The 22,884-nt window shown below is 43.3% G+C and overlaps 1 protein-coding gene across 5 annotated transcripts in view; it reads left to right on the top strand.

The window, feature by feature from the left end:
• Nucleotides 1-22,884, top strand: part of GNAL (G protein subunit alpha L) — a 203,512-nt gene that overhangs the window by 131,942 nt on the left and 48,686 nt on the right. For all 5 annotated transcript variants that reach the window (XM_028838081.2, XM_077975288.1, XM_077975286.1 and 2 more), the window contains one exon: nt 12,928-13,025. In XM_028838081.2, the coding sequence (XP_028693914.1) occupies nt 12,928-13,025 (98 nt within the window). The remainder of the gene's footprint in view (nt 1-12,927; nt 13,026-22,884) is intronic.

Genomic DNA, 22,884 nt, shown 5'->3' with positions numbered 1-22,884 from the left:
AGACAAGTAGGCCAGGTGTGGTGGCTCACGCCTGTAATCCCAACACTTTGGGAGGCCAAGGCAGGTAGATCACAAGGTCAGGAGTTCGAGACCAGCCTGGCCAACATGCTGAAACCCCATCTCTATTAAAGATACAAAAAATTACTCGAGCATGGTGGCACGCGCCTGTAATCCCAGCTACTCGGAAGGCTGAGGCAGGAGAATTGGTGGAACCTGGGAGGTGGAGGTTGCAGTGAGCCGAGATTGCACTATTACACTCCAGCCTGGGCGACAGGGCGAGACTCCATCTAAAAAGGAAAAAAAAAAAAAAAAAAACAAGACATAAATAGAGAAATAACATGTTCAATTATGTTCATGGATTACACAACTCATTAAGGTGGCAGTTCTCCTCAAAGTGACCTATAGATTCAATGTAATCCCAATCAAAATACCAACAGGCTTTTTTATAAAACTTGACAAGCTAATTCTAAAATTTATGCAAAAATTCAAAAGACTTAGAGGCTTGTCTGGAAGCAAGACTAAAGTGGTGATTCTTTGAATCTTTTTTCCCTGATGAAAATACCTAATTATTTTATTAGAATAGCCGAAACAATGTTAGAAGAGGAGAACAAAGTTGGAGAAGTTGGAACTGCCTAATTTGAAGACTTACGAGAAAGCCGCAATAATCAAGACAGTATAGAGTTAGCATGAGGAGAGAGTTAGAGATCAGTGGAACAGAATTGAGAATTCAGAAATAGATCCGCCTTCATATGGTCCATTTTAAGAGAGATGTCAAGCGCGGTGGCATGTGCTTATGGTCTGGGCTACTCAGGAGGCTGACATGGGAGGATGGCTTGAGCCCAGGAGGTCAAGGCTGCAGCGAGCTGTAATTGCACCACTGCACTCCAGCCTGGGCAACAGAGTAAGACCCCGTGTCTAAAACAAATTTAAAATTTAAAAACATTTTAAAAGAGAGAGAGAGGTACTAAGGATTCAAGGGAGAAAGGACAGTCTTTTCTCTAAATGTTCGGGAGAAGCTGGATGTCCCTATGGAAAAAAAGTGAATATTGACCCTTTCCTTATACCATACCCAAAAATTAATTCACATGGATCGTAGGCCTAAATGTAAGAGGTGAAAGCTATAAACTTTAAGAAAAAAAAAAATGGAAGAAATATTTTTAACTGATAGGCAAATATTTCTTTGATAGAACACACAAAAAAGGATAAACTCTAAAAGAAAAAAATGGATTAATTGGACATCAAAATTTAAAACTCTGTTCATCAGGCACAGAAAAACACCGGGCCAGGCGCGGTGGTTCATGCCTGGAATCCCAGCACTATGGGAGGCTGAGGCGGGTGGATCACCTGAGAACAGGAGTTCAAGACCAGTCTGACCAACATGGTGAAACCGCATCTCTATTAAAAATACAAAAAATTAGCCAGGCATTGTGGTAGGCACCTGTAATCCCAGCTACTTGGGAGGCTGAGGCAGGGGAATTGCTTGAACCTGGGAGGCAGAGGCTGCAGTGACTGGAGATCATTCCATTGCACTTCAGCTGGGGCGACAGAGCAAGACTCTGTCTCAAAAAAAAAAAAAAGAAAAGAAAAGAAAAAGAAAAAGAAAAAATGAAAAACAAAACACCATATGGTCTTATCATATATGGAGTCTTTAAAAGTTGATCTTGGCCAGGTGCAGTGACTCACATCTGTAATCCCAGCAGTTTGGGAGGCCAAAGCAGGTGGATCACTTGAGGTCAGGAGTTGGGGACCAGCCTGACCAACATGGCGAAATGCTGTCTATACTAAAAATACAAAATTAGCTGGGCATGAGGTGGCACATGCCTGTAATCCCTGCTACTTGGGAGGTTGAGGCAGGAGAATCACTTGAATTTGGGAAACAGAGGTTGCAGTGAACCAAGATCACGCCACTGCACTCCATCCTGGGCAATAAGAGTGAAACTCCATCTCAAAAAAAAAAAAAAAAAAGTTGATCTCATAGAAGTAGAGAGTAGAATAGTGGTTACCAGAGGTTGGAGAGGGGAAAGTAGAGGAGAGGGAATTGGAAGAAGCTGATCAATAGGTACAAAGTTACAGTTAGACATGAAGAATAAGTTTGGGCATTCTATTACACAGTAGAATGACTATAGCAAATAATAATGTAGTGTATATTTCAAGTTAGCCAGAAGAGCAGACTCTGAATATTATCACCCCAAAGAAATGGTAAATATTTAAAATGATAGATATAGTAATTACCCAGATTTGATCATTATATGATGTATAGACTCATTGAAACACCACATTATACCCCATAAATATGAAGTTATTATATGTCAATTATGTATTAGTCCATTCTGTATATATTTTATAGTCACTGCTATAAAGAAATAGCTGAGACTATAATTTATGAAGAAAAGAGGTTTAACTGACTCATGGTTCTACAGGCTGTACAGGAAGCAAAGCGGCTTCTGCTTCTGAGGAGCCCTCAGGAAACTTAGAATCATGGCGGAAGGCGAAGGAGAAGCAGGCATGTCTTACCTGGCCACAGCAGGGGAAAGAGAGAAGCAGGGAGGTGCTACACCCTTTTAAACAAGCAGCTGTCACGAGCACTAAGTCAGCGAGGGGAAGTCCGCCCGCACGATCCAGTCATCTCCCACCAGGCCCCACCTCCAACACTGGGGATTACGATTCAACACGAGATTTGGGCTAAGACACAGTTCCAAACCATATCAGATTATATATTTTTTAATGTTTTAAATAAAAAAATAAACTTTGCTCATCAAAAACTACTTCAGAAAAATAAAATGCAAATTTTGGGAGAAAATATTTGCAAAACCTGTAACTGATAAAGGATTTTAATCCAGACTATTTGCTGTAATCTCTTACTTTTATTTTTAAAAACTCAATAATAAGAAAACAGTTGTTGAGCCCACAATTTCATAGAAGATAGCCAATGTAATTCCTCATTAGGGAAATGCACATTAAAACCACAGTGAGATACCACTACATGCGCACTGGAATAATTAAAATTAAGAAGACAGACAAAGCCAAGCATTGGTGAGGATGTGGAGATACTAAAACCCCTAAACATTGCCCTTGACAATATAAAATGGTGCAACCACCATGGAAAACAATTTGGCAATTTTTAAAACTTAAACATTCACTTACCATAAAACCCTGCAATTCTCATCCTGCCCAAAAGAAATAAAAATAAATGTCCATACAAAGATTTTTACACAATTATTCCTAGTAGCATTATTCACAATAGTCAAAAACTGGAAATAACCCAAATGCCCATCAGCTGGTGAATGGATAAACAAAACATGATATATCCATACAATGGACTAGAACTCAGCAATATTTTTATTTTTTATTTATTTAATTTTTTTGAGATTGAGTCTTGATCTGTCACCCAGGCTGGAGTGCAGTAGCGCAATCTCGGCTCACTGCAGCCTCTGCCTCCCAGGTTCAAGCAATTCTCAAGCGACAGGTAAAACTCTGTCTCTACTAAAAATACGAAAATTAGCTGGGCCTGATGGTGGGCACCTGTAATCCCAGCTACTCAGGAGGCTGAGGCAGGAGAATCTCTTGAACCTGGGAGGCGGAAGTTGCAGTGAGCCAAGATCGTGCCACTGCACTCCAACCTGGGCGACAGAGTGAGACTCTGTCTCAAAAAAAAAAAAAAAAAAAAGGAACAAACTGTTAATGTACATAACAAAGTGTGATGAATTGCAAAAATGTGCTAAGTGAAAGAAGCCAGTCACAAAAGACTAGTTTTATTCACATGAAGTTTCTGGAAAAGGCAAAACTATAGAGACAGAAGGAACTGAGTGGTGGTTGGGGCCTGGGGTGGTGGCAGGGCTTGGCTCTGAAGGAGGATGAGGCACCTTTCATGTGATAGAGAAATTCTAAAACCTGGGTGTTGGTGGTTGCATGACTTTATAAATGGGTGAATTTATGGCATATATAGTATACCTCAAAAAGTTGTTTAAACATAACACTAAGAATAATTGAAGTAGGCTAAGTCCTAAGGGAAAAATAGATGTGTGGGGTATATTGTAAATTTGTACTTATTCTTACTGGTCTCTTATACCCAAGGAACTGCTATTGGCCAGAGAACAGGGAAGCCAGCCAGCCTCAGAGCATGCTTTTGAATCTAGGTTTGACCACTTTCTAGTCAAGTGAACTTAAGCAATGATGAAGTATGCACGGTGGTTCTCCTGTTGTCATTGAATTACCTGCACAGCAGGATTGTTTGAGACAAAAGAGACCTTGTACCTAAGGCTCTCAGAACATTGCCTGGGCACTCAGTAAATGCTAAGGTAAAGTTAACCTCCTGTTGTTGCTGCTGAGTTGTTGAACTTGTTGCTTTGGCAATCACGTTTCTTGCTAGGAAAGATGCTTTCCCCTCAGGAACTGCAAAGGCTTTTTAATTGGCTTGTTTTCGTGGAGTTTTCTTTTTTGTTTTTGTTTTGTTTTGTTTTGTTCTGTTTTTTTGAGACTTGCTCTGTCGTCCAGGCTGGAGTTCTTTGCTCACTGCAACCTCCACCTCCTGGGTTCAAGTGATTCTCTTGCCTCAGCCTACCAGGTAGCTGGGATTGCAGGTGCGTGCCACGACACTGGGCTAATTTTTGTATTTTTAGTAGAGACGGGTTTCCACCATGTTGGCCAAGCTGGTCTCGAACTCCTGGGCTCAGGTGATCCGCCCGCCTCAGCCTCCTAAAGTGTTGGGATTACAGACGTGAGCCACCACGTGCAGCCCATTTGTGGAGTTTTTTTTACCATAGTTTCTGAAAACTGTTCTCAGTAGAATTTTAGATATACTGGCCAGGTACTGTGCCTCATGCCTGTAATCCCAGCACTTTGGGAGGCTGAGGCAGGCAGATCACTTGAGGCCAGCCTGGCCAATGTGGCAAAACCCCATCTCTACTAAAAATTTTTAAAAAAGAAAAAAATTAGCTGGGTGTAGTGGCTCCTGCCTGTAGTCTCAGCTACTCAGGAGCCTGAGGCACGAGAATGGCTTGAACCCAGGAGGCAGAGGAGAATTTTAGATAAACTGTGTAACGTTAAATTTCAGGATGGACAGAAATTATACATAACAAGATCATAGTGTTACAACACTGTAAAATAAAATAACAGATCAGTCATGATAGATCCCATACAGACTTTTAACTTGATATTCACAAGATATCTGAAAAAAGAAACAGCAGATACCTATTAGCTCATTCTTTTATCCAAGGGATAAAATTGAGTAGGTGTATTTTAAATGAATCAGACCTAAACTCGAGTTTTAAAAAATTCAATTTAAATGGATACTGTCTTGAAATTGCCTATTTCTAAGGCTCATGTGACTACAGTGGTGGGCATTATTCACTAGGCTCCCTTAAAAGATTACATTAAACAACTGTGTGTGCTTCCACTTGGTCCAGAAAGGATTTAGTGCTGCTTACAAAGTTACAATACAAGTTAATAAAGCAACTGAAAATGTGCGAGGATGAAGCTAGGAACCGGGAGAGTGAGTTTTGTGGAACCACCGTGAAGTTACGGCTCAGTGTGTCTGACAGAGGCCTTCACACGGGCTGAGACACACCCTGAAACTCGGTTTCTAAGCTTTCACGCAGTCAACTCAGTGACATAAATGAAAGCAGTAGGAAAGTCACAGGATCCACGGATTAAAAATGAATAATAAAATGTAAAAAGCAGTTGCTTGAGAAATGCAAGAGTATTTCCGACACTAAAATTAGTAGTATTTTTCATAAGTCGCCCTAGGAAGAATATTGCGCGAGCATTGGGAACATTTTCACACTCAACCCAGGGATGAGGTCCACTAGCCCACAGGGCAGGGCTCCGTGTGGACCACCGGCCACCCCCAGCACGGCGAGTGGGAGCAGGGTGGCCTGACTGCACAGCCGCCAGACAGACGGCACCACACTCACGTCAAGTGATGGGAAATAGCCCTTTGATTTTTATTTCAAAATGAAAAGTGTATCCCAAATGTCAGCGTAACCAAAAAGTCATTTTATTGTGTTATGTTAGCACAGAAATTATGCAAGAAATGTTATTCTTACACTTCTTATTGTCATCTGTTTGTTTGCATTTTAAAGTAATTAAGAAGAATTTAAAAGCAAAAAATGTTTTTTTCCTCATCTGAGAACTCCATGTTATCTTTGAGTATACTTTCAATATAAAAGTAGTTGTAGATAGCAATATCAGAAGGAAAATGTTGGCAGTGTGAAATGGAGTCATTACATACTTTAATTTTTTAAATTTTAAATGTTGATTTAAAAATCAAAATTGTACTTCGAAATTTTAAAGCCTTACTTTTAAAAAATAGGTCTAAATTTGGTATCATTATTTTTATTTTATATAACTGAAATCCCTTTGAATAAAAATAACAAATATTCACATATATCAGTCAGTTGCTAAAAATATGAAGATCACATGGCAATTCTCATATTCAGTAATACAGAAAAAATTAAGAAACGTAACTTATTTTCTTTATGTTTTCAGTTTTTATATACCCTCAGATGTCAAAAACAGGTTACATTTTACTGTGAATTACTCTTTTCAGACACATACACAAAAAAATACCTGAAATTATTTTTATTTAGTATTATTCATCTTAGTTGCTAATGTAGACATACTAAAATTATTCTTCATATTAATTTCTCAGTTGTTTTTTAAAATGTATGAGATCTCTATGGAAGGGAAAAAACTAGAGCCTGTGAATTAAAATGACAGCAGACAAATTAACAGGAGCAAAGACATACAAGTTTCATTAATGTTTTTAATTTTATATGCACAGGGGCGTCACAGAAAAGAAGTGAAACATGCAAAAAAAAAAGTTACATACCATTTTAACTAAGGGTGACAAATTGTGGAAGAAGTGACTACAAATGAAAGGGGATTTGGGCTCCTAGGGTGGATATAATTGTGAGAAAGGGCTATTTTAGTAAGGTTTACTTATGCAGACTCAACCTGGTGACAGCTCTCTGTCCCTGCGATAAAGGTCACTCTTCTCATCCTAGTACATGGTGGGGGATATTTATGCTCTTTTTTAGGCAGAAAGGGGGAGAGCAGACAGCTCTTCTTGTATCTGTTGTTTCTCTGTTGCCTTCAGCTCAAAATAATCAATATGCCAGTATGACATAATTGGGGGTGGTGTATTTTGATCCCTATCAGAATCCTAGCCTAGCTCTGAACTAATGTTTAATTATACCTGAAGAAGCTGCACTGGCTGGCTAAATATTTAATGACTTCAAAGAATCATTTTCTGTGTGTTTATGTATTTTTTAGTTGAGATAGTGGTATTACGGCTATTTTTTAAAAGTCCTTATGTTTTAGAAATAATGTTGAAATAACATGATATGGTGCCTTATAAATAAAATATTTGTTTCAAAATAATAAAGGCAGGGTAAAAGGGGATGAGATATGGATAAAAAGAAATTGACCATGTGTTGATAAATGTGGAACCTGAGTAATGGGCACCTGGAGATTCATTCTCTCTATTTTTGTAAGTTTGAAAGTTTTCCATGTAAAACATTGAAGTAACAATGGCAACAGCAGCCTTGGAATTCACCATGAAGTTTTTCGAACCCTTTAAAAAGTAAATATGTGGAATCGTGGGGACTTAGCTGTATGCTAGCCCAACATGTCTACCCATGAGGAAGCTGAAGTGAAGAGAGATTGTTGTCGCTTTTGTGTTTCTTCAATGTTATCTAAATCATCTACTTAAAAATCACAGTGCCTACCATCCCTGTTTCACTCTTGCTATCAACACATGCTCCAGAAATTCTGTGTCTCGATTCTTGGTTCAAGCAGTTCTCTGCAATTCTCTCAGGCTTCAGCTCAGACCTAGAATTTAGTCCCCTATAAAGCAGTTCCAGTCCTCACCAGTGAATCTTACCAACCACAGGACATTAAGGCTTATCCCATGAGCGGAATTTACACTTGGCATCTTTGCGCTGTACTTGTGAATCGCGGAAGGACCACAGAAGTTACTGAGCTTTGCAGACCTGCGGGAATCCTCATGAGTGTCTTGTGTTGCTTTAACAAGGTACCCTTGTACGAGATCCCCTGTACTTTATCCAGTGAAGAGTGGATTTTCTAAAATAGTGGTTTTAAAGAAACCCAGTAGAAAACTAAAGAATAGAAAATGATTTAATATATATAATAAAAGGTGGTAGTATGCATAGTGGTTAAAAACACAGGCAGTGGAATATATCCTGCCATTACCCGCTGTGTGCCCTTGGGTGGATTGCTTAACTTCTCTGAGCACTGCGATAACAGCCACCTCTTCCAGCTTTGTGAGAGTTAAAGATGATCATGTGTTAAAGTACTGAGCACAGTGATAACAGCCACCTCTTCTAGCTTTGTGAGAGTTAAAGATGATCATGTGTTAAAGTACTGAGCACAGTGATAACAGCCACCTCTTCCAGCTTTGTGAGAGTTAAAGATGATCATGTGTTAAAGTACTGAGCACAGTGATAACAGCCACCTCTTCCAGCTTTGTGAGAGTTAAAGATGATCATGTGTTAAAGTACTGAGCACAGTGATAACAGCCACCTCTTCTAGCTTTGTGAGAGTTAAAGATGATCATGTGTTAAAGTACTGAGCACAGTGATAACAGCCACCTCTTCTAGCTTTGTGAGAGTTAAAGATGATCATGTGTTAAAGTACTGAGCACAGTGATAACAGCCACCTCTTCCAGCTTTGTGAGAGTTAAAGATGATCATGTGTTAAAGTACTGAGCACAGTGATAACAGCCACCTCTTCCAGCTTTGTGAGAGTTAAAGATGATCATGTGTTAAAGTACTGAGCACAGTGATAACAGCCACCTCTTCTAGCTTTGTGAGAGTTAAAGATGATCATGTGTTAAAGTACTGAGCACAGTGATAACAGCCACCTCTTCTAGCTTTGTGAGAGTTAAAGATGATCATGTGTTAAAGTACTGAGCACAGTGATAACAGCCACCTCTTCTAGCTTTGTGAGAGTTAAAGATGATCATGTGTTAAAGTACTGAGCACAGTGATAACAGCCACCTCTTCCAGCTTTGTGAGAGTTAAAGATGATCATGTGTTAAAGTACTGAGCACAGTGATAACAGCCACCTCTTCTAGCTTTGTGAGAGTTAAAGATGATCATGTGTTAAAGTACTGAGCACAGTGATAACAGCCACCCCTTCTAGCTTTGTGAGAGTTAAAGACGATCATGTGATAAAGTGCTGTGTGCACAGTACCCTCGACAAAATAAGAACTACCTAAGAACTATTTTAAATAGGGGTTATTATGTGAGTAAGGCCCTTACTGTGACATGCAGGAAATTAACGCAAAATGAGAAAGGGTATTGCGAAGGAAATGAGAAGACAGCAGGAGCCAAGCCTGAAGGAAGAAGCTGAGGCCTGGGGGCGCTGAGAATCCCAGCCCCGCTGGGCAGGGCCTCCAAGCTGGGGAGGTGCGGGGGTGCGCTGTTTGCAGAGGCGGGTGGGGCGGTGATGCTGATGTTTCTGCAGGAGGGAGCCGGGAGGTCCCTGAGCAGGGCCCAGTAAATGCTTCGGGGCTAGAATACCTCCCCTCTACAGCTCACCATGGGCTGAAGTACAGACCTCCCGCCTCCCTGCAGCGCACATCCGCCCTCTGGCGAGACCAGGCCGGCATCCAGCGTGGCCCGGAGGCCAGAACGCGCCCAGGCCATGGCCGCCCCTCCGTGGGCCTCCGTTTCTCGGGTGCTAAGTGAGTCGAAAAGCAAGGGCGTCTGATGGGAGCCTCAGTTTCTCCTCCGCCTGCCAGGAGGTCCTGTGCGTGCAGAGCGGCGGGTGCATGTGGCAGCGCAGGCGCGGGGCGAGGGCGGCTCCGGAGAGGCCCAGGGGCTCAGCGCGCCTGGCTTTCCACAGGCCGGCTTCGGGCTTCTACTCAAGACCGGGTTTCTCAGGCGGGGCGTGGTGTGCGCGCCTGTGGAATCATTTGCGCCTAGAGTTCGAGACCAGCCTGGGCAACATTGTGAGACCTCCCTCCCCACCCCGCACCACCACCGCTAAATCTCTAAACAAACAAACGAACAAATTAGCTGGATATTGCGGTACACACCTGTCGTCCCCACTGCTCGGGAGGCTGAGGGCAGAGGATCACCTGAGCCCAGGAGTTGGAGACCAGCTTGGGCAGCATGGTAAAACCCCGTCTCTAGGAAAATACAAAAATTAGCCGGGCGTGGTGGCACGCGCCTGTAGTCCTAGCTACTTGGGAGGCTGAGGCAGGAGGATTGCTTGAGCCCAGGAGGTCGAGGCTGCAGTGAACCGAGATTGCACCACTGCACTCCAGCTTGCGAGACGGGGCAGAGTGAGACCACGTCTCAAAAAATAAAAATTAAAAATAAAAAAGATCAATTTCTCAACCCCCTCACTGACCTCTAGCCACATGCCTGTTAGCTCTGGGGTCAGCACCGTGTGGGGCTTACTTCCATGGCTGGTTGGGTAGTAGGGTGACCACACGACCGCACCCCACGCGGTTTGGAGCCCTTTCCGCCCTGCAGGGCCTGGAGCAATATTGTTTTTCTTTTTTTTTTTTTTGGCCAAGTTTAGATTAATTACTCCAGTCTTGGTCGTTTTTTAAATTGCATTTGGAAACCTATTATAGTGATTAATTATTATGTGAACCTTTTTAAAATCTGGTATCTATGGTTCCTGTGTTTGAGTAAATCCAGTTAAATTTGTTTTCATGTAGCGTGAGTCTATAGTTTTTGTATCTTATGCGTCTGTCGTGTCCAGAGAAATCAGGTACCCAGAGCTGGCAACTGGAAGATCCATCACCATGAGGCAGCGGTGTCACTGTCTCCATGGCCATCTTGATAACGGCATAATGCAGGATTGATCTTTACAAGTGTGTGTGTGAAGTGTAAGTGTATGGACTTGGATGGCTCTTCGAAGGAAATTTTTTAAGGAAGCCTACAAACTCCCTTACTGGGTTAATGGGAGCATCAGAGGAAGATTCCAGAAGGAAACGTAAACCTAGGGAAACAAGATGATAACTGAGAGGTTTAGCCACCCCCTTCAGGGGGAGAATGTCTCTTTTTTTGTCAGCTGGGAACCATTTGGGTTTGTCGATAATGGTGACGGACAGATAGAGATATAGACTATGCCATAACTTACAAGATCGTCCCTGAGACTGTGAAATCAGAATTGGGTTTTCTGAACGCTAATAAAGCCTACACTCTGGATGTCTCACTTCTACTCCCCTTCTAAGGATTTATACCTAATTTTGTATTCATCGTTTTGCATCTCTTTTTTCAAAGAGAGCCTTCCAAATTGTGAGCATTAAACCCCTCACAGTGCTTGGATCCACCTTTGTATGGAATTGTGAGTCGTTAAGAAAAAGTGCTAGGGCCGGGCGCGGTGGCTCAAGCCTGTAATCCCAGCACTTTGGGAGGCCGAGACGGGTGGATCACGAGGTCAGGAGATCGAGACCATCCTGGCTAACACGGTGAAACCCCATCTCTACTAAAAAAAAATACAAAAAAACTAGCCGGCCGAGATGGCGGGCGCCTGTAGTCCCAGCTACTCGGGAGGCTGAGGCAGGAGAATGGCGTAAACCCGGGAGGCGGAGCTTGCAGTGAGCCGAGATCCGGCCACCACACTCCAGCCTGGGCGACAGAGCGAGACTCCGTCTCAAAAAAAAAAAAAAGAAAAGAAAAGAAAAAGTGCTAGTCCTTCTGTTTTTCCTGCAAAGAATCTGTGTTGATTCCTAGAAATGTGTCAGCTGATAAGCATGAAGGAGGAGTCCCTGGGACAGGCCATGGAGCCTGAGAACCCTGAAGATCAAAGGCAGGCAAATAACGGCCGTGGGCAGGGTGTGAAGATCCCCACAAAGTGTTTTGTGAACACTAACAGAACTTCTTTTGTGTTTAGCTACTAATGTAGTCATTTGGGTCCATCGCCCTTTTGGGTAATATTACCAATATGAATTCATAAGCCCCTCATTTACTTTTGAGATGAAAAATGTTCTTTCGGAGCGTCTTGCTTGCCATAATAGTAGGTGAAGTTGAGCACAGTGACCTCATGGCTCTGAAATGAACGAAAAATCACAATTCACACTTAACTCCTAGTTTTTTTTTTAAATGAAAAAAGAAATAAATTATCATCCCCAAAGTGTGTGGTTTTTAAAGTTCCTTTTTTATGTACCTAATACATCTGGGCCAAATTTTAATCCATGTACTCAACCATGTCCATTCGTAATCATAACTCACATAGAAAACGTAAAAGACAGACGCTAAGACAAAACTTGTCCTTATAATATGCATTTTTTTCATGACTGAGATGGCAGTTCAACGAGTTAAGTTACTGAATACTAAATACTTTAGAATTATGCTGTTAAGTGTATTTATAGTTAATGTATGGTATTAACTTTGACATAATTTGCATTTTGGGGGACTTTCCAGAATGATAAAACTATTTTGAGCCAGGTGCAGTGGCTCACGCCTGTAATCCCAACACTTTGGGAGGCTGAGGCGGGTGAATCACTTGAGGTCAGGAGTTCGAGACCAGCCTGGCCAACATGGTGAAGCCCCATCTCTACTAAAGATACAAAAATTAACCAGTCACAGTGGCATGCGCCTATAATCCCAGCTTCTCAGGAGGCTGAGGCAGGAGAGTTGCTTAAACCTGGGAGGCAGAGGTTGCGGTGAGCCAAGATCGCGCCACTGCACTCCAGCCTGGGTGACAGAGCGAGACCCTGTCTGAAGAAAAAAAAAAATATTTTGCAATTTGACTTGAGTAATGATAACATGCATGCATTTTTTAATCACACTAAACATAGAGTTGGTACATTTTACTATGTAAACTTCCATAAGGAAAATCTGAATGCTACTTGCAAAAGAAAGTTTTTGCGGTTTCTTTTTCCTTTTAACTTTTTAAAAGGTGATTACACATTTTTTTTTAATTTGTAACTCTTTTAAACTTTAGGAATTCTTTGACCATGTGAAAAAACTTTGGGACGATGAAGGAGTGAAGGCATGCTTTGAGAGATCCAATGAATACCAGCTGATTGACTGTGCACAATAGTAAGTTGTGTCCTGTACAAGTTACAGGGCCCTTTGAAGAATATGATTGCATGAATGATTATGCTGCCTTCTCAGTACTTCTGAAGTTTCTTGCGTGCAAGGAATGAATAATTAACCGTTTATGACAGAAATCAACTTTTAAAATGAGACATGTTTAGTAGATGGAAAATCCAGTGAGAATCAACATTTCTGAGAACCCGAAAGTTTTGTTTATTTTGTCCTGATTGTTGTTTTCAGTTCTCTTCATTTTTTGACTTTTATGTAGAGCTATATGCATATTGGTAAGTTAAAGTGAACTTACATAGTTATTGTTATGTTTTGATTTTGGAGCAGGGGCCTCAAATTAAATTTTAAAATAATACGAACCTTGTGATCAAGGCCAGGCTCTTAAAGTAATGTGATCATTCTGTACACATTAGAAGTATACCAGAAAGCCGGGCCCCGTGGCTCACACCTGTAATCGCAGCACTTTGGGAGGCCAAGGCAGGTGGATCATCTGAGGTCAGGAATTCGAGACCAGCCTGGCCAACATGGTGAAACCCCGTCTCTACTAAAAATACAAAAAATTAGCTAGGCGTGGTGGTGGGTGCCTGTAATCCCAGCTACTTGGGAGGCTGAGGCAGGACAATCACTTGAACCTGGGAGGCGGAGGTTGCAGTGAGCCAAGATTGCACCATTACACTCCAGCCTGGGCAACAGAGTGAGACTCTATCTCAAAAAAAAAAAAAAAAGGAAAAGGATACTGGTGCCAGGGCTGGTTCATTGTTTTTCCCTGAAACACTTACTTTTCCATTTCGTTTTGCTGTGTTAGATATATTCTATTACTATTAGAAAATAATGGTCCCTAGAACAATGTGAAATTATTAAGAAGTTCTAGATACGTTTGCTGTTTTGATAATTAAAAATTGTATTTCACTAGTTGTTTTATGTAACTCTGTCGATAGCAAGAAATGAAATATTTTCCATTTTAAATCTCTAAACTCTAAAAATTCATAGACATGGAAGAGATTCCATAGCATAAAATCTGGGAATTCAGTGTCTGGAACCAGTCAGTGGAGCTGCATTGTGAATGTTTATTTCCAGGAGGGAGTGGTTGTGTTGGCCCAAGCTCCTGCTTCCTAGGTTCTACGTCCAGTCACCATCCCCCATGGGATGGGTCTGAAGCACCCAGCAAAGCCCAGAGAGCCAGGCTCCAAGGGGCCCATGGCAAGGGCCAGAGGAGGAGGAGGAGGAGGAGAAGACACTAAGCATGGGTGGGGAAAGGAAGAGTGGCCATAAAGAAGTGAGGGAGGTCAGTGGGGTCAGACACCCCCAGGGCTGCTGAAGACCACAGCAAGGAACTTGGGTCATCTTTCAGCTACAGCGACCTGCCATCCCAGCCGTCGGCTCCAAGCGTGAGGTTGTCAGGGAGAATAGAATGCAGAAGGCGGAGACCCTGTGAGGTGCCTTGGGTTGGGCCAGGGTAGCCGTACAGGTGAGTGCTGGACGCTGAAGGGGCAGAACTAGCTGGTGGACTTAATGAGGGAGGTGGAGGAAAGAAATCCAGGAGGGAACAGGGTGAACCACTGTGCCATTTACTGCAATGGGGACATCTAGGAGACTTAGGGAAGAGATCCAGCTCTGCTTTGGAGAAGCTGAGTTTGAGATGCCAAATGGAGAGCCATGTGGAGACATCAAGCAGTCAGTCTGTTGTCGGAGTCTGGAGCTCGGAAGAGAGGCAGATGGCCCCGGTGTACCGGTCATCCGCTGCTGACGGTATGCAGAGCCTGGGAATGCAGAGCACACGAGGAGTGCCCACAGAGAGGAGAGGGCCCTGGGCCTGAGAAAGTTCAGCTTCAGATGAGGAAGAGCCTCACAGCACATCTAGAAGAGAGGGAGTGCCCAGCAGAGGGCCCGGTCGTCCAGGCCAGACGGTGGAGAGACCCGGAAGGAGGAGGGCTGATGCTCCTAGTAAGATGGTACTTAACCTCCTTCTTACCTTGTCCAAGGACAGGACATCCCACGTTCGGTCTGCTGGCATGTGGTGAGCGCGCTTGGCAAGGCAAAGCATAGTAGAGCATGAAGAATGGAGCGTACACCTGCTGCAAACACCCTCAGAGGACCATAGAAAGGGTTAGCTACCTCCTTATACGCTTCTTAAAGAAAGTATTTACTCACGAAAAGTTTTAATTACTGAAAAAAGTATTTAAAATGTCCTGGCCGGGCGCAGTGGCTCACGCCTGTAATCCCAGCACTTTGGGAGGCCGAGGAGGGTGGATCACCTGAGTTCAGGAGTTCAAGACCAGCCTGGCCAACATGGAGAAAACCTCATCTCTACTAAAAATACAGAAATTAGCTGGGTGTGGTGCTGGTCACTTGTAATCCCAGCTACTCGGGAGGCTGAAGCAGGATAATCGCTTAAACCCGGGAGGCGGAGGTGGCAGTGAGCCGAGATCGCACACCTGTACTCCAGCCTGAGTGACAGAGCAAGGCTCGTCTCAAAAAAATAAAAATTTAAAAATTTAAAATGTCCTATTTCCTGCCATGCACGACAAGTCCTTCAAGATTCTCCCTAAATAATGTTTTTAAATTGGCCCCGCCCTTTCGTTTACGTTTGTGACTACAGTTCTGTGGTTGCTCTCATGTTATTTGGTTGCATTTGGCTCGGATATGGGAGTTTGGAAAGGCTCTCAGTGGAACACCAATGCAGTCTGAGCAGCCCTGGGAGGACTGCAGGTGCTGAAAAGGCCTTTTATCTTTTCCTCTTACTCTCACTCGCTCTTTCTGCAATATTTCAATCGTTAAATAGTCACTTAAGGCACAACAGAAGCTGGGCATGGTGGCAAATGCCTGTGGTCCCAGCTGCTGAGGAGGCTGAGCTGGGAGGATGTCTTGAGCCCAGGAGTTCAAGGCTGCCATGAGCTATCATTGTGCCACACACTGCAGCCTGGGCAACAGAGAGAGACCCTGTCTCAAAAATAAAAAGACACAACAGAATTGTATGTTCAACTCACAGTGCTTTAGGAGTGGGAAGAATATACCAGGAAAATGCTAGCAACTGGAATTTCTAAAGCAGTTCTTAATAATGTTAAAATTCATACACCGCTGCATTTGAAGTTGTTGTGGAATATGCATTCTGTCACCCTTTTTCAGTATTTCAGTATTTATGGACAAAGACTGGCCTTGGAGAACACCACAGTTCTGTTCAATGTCACATTAGAAATTTATCTGTTGTAAAAAAAAAAAATGGACAAGTTATTCCCGCATCACCATAGTGATATAATTAATAATTTGATTTAAAATAGAATATGGGAAAATAAATCATGGAAAAAGAAATGGTGTGAACTTGACAATAGGGAGATCAGAATTCAGATTCTGGCCCCACCCCCGACCACTGTGTGAGAGTTTGGGCAAATTACTTTTATGGGAAAATTGAAAATTAACAGGATCTATTCTTATACAGTTGTGGGATTAAATAAGTAGACATCCAAAGTCCTCAAAATAGTGCCTGGCACTTAGTAAGCACTAGGTAAGTGTTATCTCTTGCTAGAATGTGACTGATAAAGAAACTGACACCCAGAGAGGTGCCTACGATCACAGTTTCCCAGGAACAGATGAGACCACAGCCAAAATCTGCTATTTCTTTTAGATTTATTCTTTCAAATGACAGAAAGCCACAGATAAAAACTGCCTTGTGAGCGAGGCCCCAGGGCCTCAGGCCAAGACTCCCTTCCAGGCTTGTCAGGAATAAAACACCTTTAGCCAAAGCCTCTGTTCCAGCTTTCTGAACCCTGGGCCTGACAGAATTACAGAAACCAGTTCCCCCTTGAGGCCTCACTATCCTAGGCTAATTGTAACTTCTCCAATTTAGCTTGTTTCACCCATTTTAATACATATGGGAATCATGTTGGAGCAATAACCTTTGCATCCTAATAACTATCTTGTTTTTCCTCTAGGGTCAGATTCTGGGATTGAGGGATGAGGGATTTCAAAAACAAGTGACATTTCAGTAAATCTGTTAGACCAATGTAGGACTGCCAAATTTTTTTACTTTGCCAAATAAGATGTTAGAAAAACTACAGGCTGCTTCCATCTCCCACCACCGTCACTTCATAAAATAAAGGACATTTCGAAACAGGCCAATAACAGGATGTGACTCAGAGTGCAGTCCTCGGACCACGAGACTGTGTGTATTGTTCAGCCCACTAGGTTTTGAATTCTCCAGGGAATGTGTCTTATTCATATTTAAATGCCCAGCTCCTAGGTGGGTGTTCTCGTATGAAGTCAATGCTCAGTCAATAGGCGCGGTAGCTCACGCCTGTAATCCTAGCACTTTGGGAGGCCGAGGTGGGTGGATCACTTGAGGTCAGGAATTCGAGACCAACCTGACAAACATGGTGAAACCCCGTCTCTACTAAAAATACAAAAATTAGCTGGGCATGGTGGTGCACACCTGTAATTCCAGCTACTCAGGAGGCTGAGGCAGGAGAATTGCTTGAACCCAGGAGGTAGAGGTTGCAGTGAGCAGAAGTCACTGCACTCCATCGTGGGCAAAAGAGCAAGACTCTGTCTCAAAAAATAAATAAATACATAAAGTCAGTGCTCGGTCGGTGCTGTCTGAAATACATGAGTTGGCCAAAGAAGAGCTGGTATTTGATGTGTTATTGACGGGAAAAGCCAACCCTTGACTCCTTGACGGGTCCACACACACTCGCCTTTCCCCATGCTGTGATTGCCACTATTCCTGCATGTTTTCCATTTTCTTTATACCTGAATTGCTCTTGGGAAAGCTGTGACTTAAATCTTGGTGTGACACTAAGTCACTGTGTTACCTTGCTCAACAGAATTGCATCTTTCTTTCTTTTTTTTTTTTTTTTTCTGAGACGGAGTTTCGCTCTTGTTGCCCAGGCTGGAGTTCAAAGGCACAATCTTGGCTCACTGCAACCTCCACCTCCCGGGTTCAAGCGATTCTCCTGCCTCAGCCTCAGAATTGCATCTTGAACCCTAGTGCTTATGAAGAAGGTAATAATTCTAAGACCTCTTTTTTTTTTTTTTTTTTGAGACGGAGTCTCGCTCTGTCACCCAGGCTGGAGTGCAGTGGCCGGATCTCAGCTCACTGCAAGCTCCGCCTCCCGGGTTTACGCCATTCTCCTGCCTCAGCCTCCCGAGTAGCTGGGACTACAGGCGCCTGCCACCTCGCCCGGCTAAGTTTTTGTATTTTTAGTAGAGACGGGGTTTCACCGTGTTAGCCAGGATGGTCTCGATCTCCTGACCTCGTGATCCGCCCGTCTCGGCCTCCCAAAGTGCTGGGATTACAGGCTTGAGCCACCGCGCCCGGCCAATTCTAAGACCTCTTAAAGTCGTTTCTTCCATGGCAGGAGTCATGGGAGTCTTCTGGGCTTCTCAGTGATGCTGAAATTGTTAGGGCCTCAGGAGGCCAAGCTGCCAATTAAGAGAATCCAGGAGTTCCTCCAAAGGTTCAACATTGAAATACCCAGGAATCCCTCTCCTAGGTGTAAACCCAAGAGAATTAAAAACATACCTCCACACAAAAACTGGTAGATGGATGTTCATAGCAATATTTGTCATCATAACTAAAAGGCGAAAACAACCCAAATGTTCATCAAATGAAGAATGTATAGACAAAATGTGATTACATCCACACAGTGGAATATTACTCGGCAATGAAAAGGAATAAAGTACTGACACATGCTACAACATGGATGAACCTTGAAAACATCACACTAAGTGAAAGAAATAAGACACAAAAAAGACACATATTATATGATTACATGTGTGTGAAATGACCAGAATAGGTAAATCTACAGAGACAGAAGTCAAGCAGTGGTTTCTGGGGGCTGGGGAGAGGGGGCACTTAAGAGTGACTGCTAATGGATGGAGGGTTTCTCTTTGGGATAATGAGTAAGTTCTGGAATTGGATAGTGGTGATGGTTGCACAGTTTTGTGGATATATTGAAACCACAGAATTGCATACATCAAAATGATGAGTTTTGTCTTATTTGAAATTATATGTTATTTAAAAAAAAACGACGAGAGAGGGAAGAATCCAGGGCAGGAAAAGCAATGGGAGCTCGGTGGTCAGGCCTGGCCATCGGCACGGTCTAGTGGAGGACTTATGTGAAGACAGAGATGCTGCCTCATCCTTTAGGCCTCTTTGGTGAGTCAGGGGTCCTCTTCTGAAGTCCAGGTTAAGGTCTGAATATGGGTTTATAAGGCCTGCTTCTTCATACTTGGCCCACCGAAAACACGCAACCCCACACACTCTCTCCAAGCCTGCAAATGTGTGTGTGGATAAGGACCTCTAAAACTGTAAAGCACCCATGGCATAAAAAAGTCTAAGGCTGTGAAGATCTGTGTTGTGCTGCTGGGCATGCAAGGAATGGAAACTTACTAAGTGACTTCAAGAAAAGGGGTTTTTCTTTCCTGAGGATCTGGAAGCTGGTATTGAGCCAGAGGCCCTATGAGGAAAAGTATTCTGTTCTTGCCTTCAGGCGTTTCAACTTTGTCATCCCTGTTTACTCCACTCGTACCTTGTCCACTGCGTAACGTGCAGGTGAATTCCAGAGGGAGCAGGGGAGATGGGTTTTGCTAAGGCCAGGCCAATTCCTACCTAGCCTTGTGCCCTCGAACAGGCCCACTGGCCAGTTGCTGGGGCTCACTTGACCCAGTCGGTGGCCGTTTGTGTGTCCCTGAGCAGGTGCTGCGGTGAGGCAGAGCCAGCCAGGTGGCACTGACCAGCTGCAGGACTGATGTGATATGAGAATAATTATCATCACTGAGCTTTAAATATTGTGTTTTCTGTAAAAATGAGTGTCCTTGAAGCATTGAGCAAGCTGTGCAAATTACCAGAGATTATATTTTATACTGAATTTTCCAGTTCCTACTGTGAAAATTTAAAAACAACCTCCACTGAATTATCCCTCAAAATGCATTTCCTCTAAGTCCTAATACTGATTATGTAACCATGGAAACGGTTATTTTGGGAGAAAGAAAATCAGAGAGAATTGGATCTGTAGCATAGCTTTATAAAATCGGACTTTGCTTAATGGAACTTCCAACTCCACAGCTCACGGAGTAGGTTCTTAGGCTCAGTGCGACACAGGATAAGCTCCTTTAGGGCTACATCCATTTCAGTCATTGGTTTTTGAATTTTCTAAGGAGAGACACCATCCCAGAAAAAAAGAAAAGAGCAGCGAAAAAAGTCAAGTGATTGTTCTGCTGCAGTCCCAGATCTGTTTTCTGTCACCTTTCAGGAGTTTTCTTGACCCCATTGGCCCTCTTTGGCACTGATTTGATCCTATGACTGTCAAGTCCTGAAATACTCAGCTCTCAGGACAATCTGGAAATTATTAGCACAAATGAAGTTTCAACTTCAAAGTTAAGTTTTTGCAAAAAATGAAAGGAATTGGCCGGGGGCGGTGGCTCACACCCGTAAGCCCAGCATTTTGGGAGGCCTAGGTGGGCAAATCACCTGAGGTCAGAAGTCTGAGACCAGCCTGGCCAACATGGTGAAACCCCATCTCTACTAAAATTACAAAAATTAGCCGGGCGTGGTGGTACATGCGCCTTTAATCCCAGCTACTCGGGAGGCTGAGGCAGGAGAATCGCTTGAATCTGGGAAGTGGAGGTTTCAGTGAGCTGAGACCACGCCACTGCACTCCAGTAGGGGTGACAAGAGTGAAACTCCGTCTCAAAATAAATAAATAAATAAAAATTTTAAAAAATAAGATGAAAGGAATTATAATTTTAAAATATGCATATTACTGTATATACGGTTGAACCTATTAAATATATAGCAGCCGCCTGGATGTTTATACACGTTCTTCTTACCTCTCATTTTGATCTCTATCTCTAGCCAAATTTATTTCAGATTTTTTTTTTTTTTTTTTTTTGAGTCATTCGGTCACCCAGGCTGGATTGCAGTGGCGTGATCTCCACTCACTGCAACCTCAGCCTCCCAGGTTCAGGAGATTCCCCCGCCTCAGCCTCCCTAGTAGCTGGGATCACAGGGGCCTGCCACCACTCCTGGCTAATTTTTGTATTTTTAGTAGAGATGAGGTTTTACCATATTGGCCGGGCTGGTCTCGAACTCCTGACCCAAGTGATCTGCCCACCGTGGCCTCCCAAAGTGCTGGTGTTGCAGGCATGAGCCACTGCACCCGGCCTCTCAGATTTGCTTCCTAGAGCTACAAAATTGGAAATGTTCCTGCTTATGGGCACTATAATAACATTTACTTTAGCTATGAAAAGTAAACGTAGCAGCAAGGACTAGGTAGGTAGACCAGATGCCTCCGCATGTGGCCATCAGGCCCTGTTACCTGCTTCTTTCGCTCTCCTCTGGGAACCCTTGCCCTGAGGCATCCAGAAGAAAAATTTTAGTGGGATTACCACAGATGTCTTTGTGTGTAAAGACTGTTTTTAAAAAATCTCCGAAAATCTACTTTGAGTAGAGAACTGCAGTGACTTCCCTTTCCTTATCTAACGTAACCCTCGGACTTCCTGTACAGAAAGGACGCCTGGAACAGGATGGGGCTCAGGGCCTGGCCTCTGCCTAGCATGTACATACGTCACAGGAATCTGTGATGACATTCGCCATTCGCCGTACAAAATCCTAGATTCATGGCGTGAAAATCAGGACCTTCAAACTGTAAAATAAAAATCACATTTTTGATGCCTTAGAGGTGGATTTTTCAGTATATCTTAGAAATGGAATGCTTTGTCACACGGAACTGTACGGAATGCCAGTAGCAAAGAGGGAAATGGCGAGTCCCCTGGCTTAGCAGGCAGTGAGGAGCCGGAGCCCTTGTATTCGCTTCTGGCCTGCTGCTCTGTGGCCCCTCTGTTGCCTCCAAATGTGAGGCTCCACAGGGTGCGGTGTAAAAACTGGTGCCAGTTCTCAAAATTCCTACCAGCAGAACCAAATGCAATTTATAGCCAGTGCCAAAGCAAAGTGGTATTTTATTAAAATAAATACATGAAACCAAAGTGAACATTTAATAAAATCAAATTTAGTTTACATATTCACATTTGTAACGTTTACTTATTATAAACAAACCAGAAGATCTCTACGGCTCTGTTGGTAAGAACAAAATTGGAATTCAGTGGTCTTAGATGACGGTTGAGTTTTTCACTAGACTCAACATCCAGCTTATTCCTGCTGGGGAGGGGCGTGTGGGAACATCCTGACATGCGCAGATGAGTTGTTGCAAATGGTAGCAAAAGTGGGGTCTTTTGTTAAGGTTGCCTTGTAATCACAAGAAACATTTAAAGTTAAATGATGTAGAAATGTGAAAAGGAGAATCATAAGAAATTTTCTTCTGGCTGGGCACAGTGGCTCACGCCTGTAATTCCAGCACTTTGGGAGGCCAAGGTGGGAGGATCACTTGAGCCCAGGAGTTCGAGACCAGCCTGGGTCTCTAGTATCCACCAAAAAAAAAAAAAATGCCTCCAAAAATTGGCAGTGGGGTGGTGTGTACCTGTAGTCCCAGCTACTTGGGTGGTGGAGGATTGCTTGAGCCTTGGAGTTTGAGGCTACAGTGAGCCAAGACCGTGCCACTGCACTCCCAGCCAGGACAACAGAGTGAGACGCTGTCTCATAAAACAAAGAAATTTTCTTCCAAGTTGAATTCTTAACAGGCTCTAACAGCTCTTCACATTCTTTAACACAAATGTGACATCTGATAAACGTTATATTGATAGCGTCGGGTTATGGATTACGTTGTCCCCTGTGAGAACATGACAGTTACTGTGTGAGGAGAGCTTGGGCCCTGCAGGTGAGCCCCAGCTCAAGTGGCCTTGGGTGAAGCAGGGTGTGCATCCTCTGTGCCTCTTAGGGACTTGCTTCTCCCATTAGACTACT

This window comes from Macaca mulatta, chromosome 18 (assembly GCF_049350105.2).
Source record: "Macaca mulatta isolate MMU2019108-1 chromosome 18, T2T-MMU8v2.0, whole genome shotgun sequence".
NCBI classification, from domain to species: domain Eukaryota; kingdom Metazoa; phylum Chordata; class Mammalia; order Primates; family Cercopithecidae; genus Macaca; species Macaca mulatta.
The sequence above is the reverse complement of the archived record's forward strand: the minus strand, read 5'-3'. Positions and strand labels throughout refer to the sequence as shown.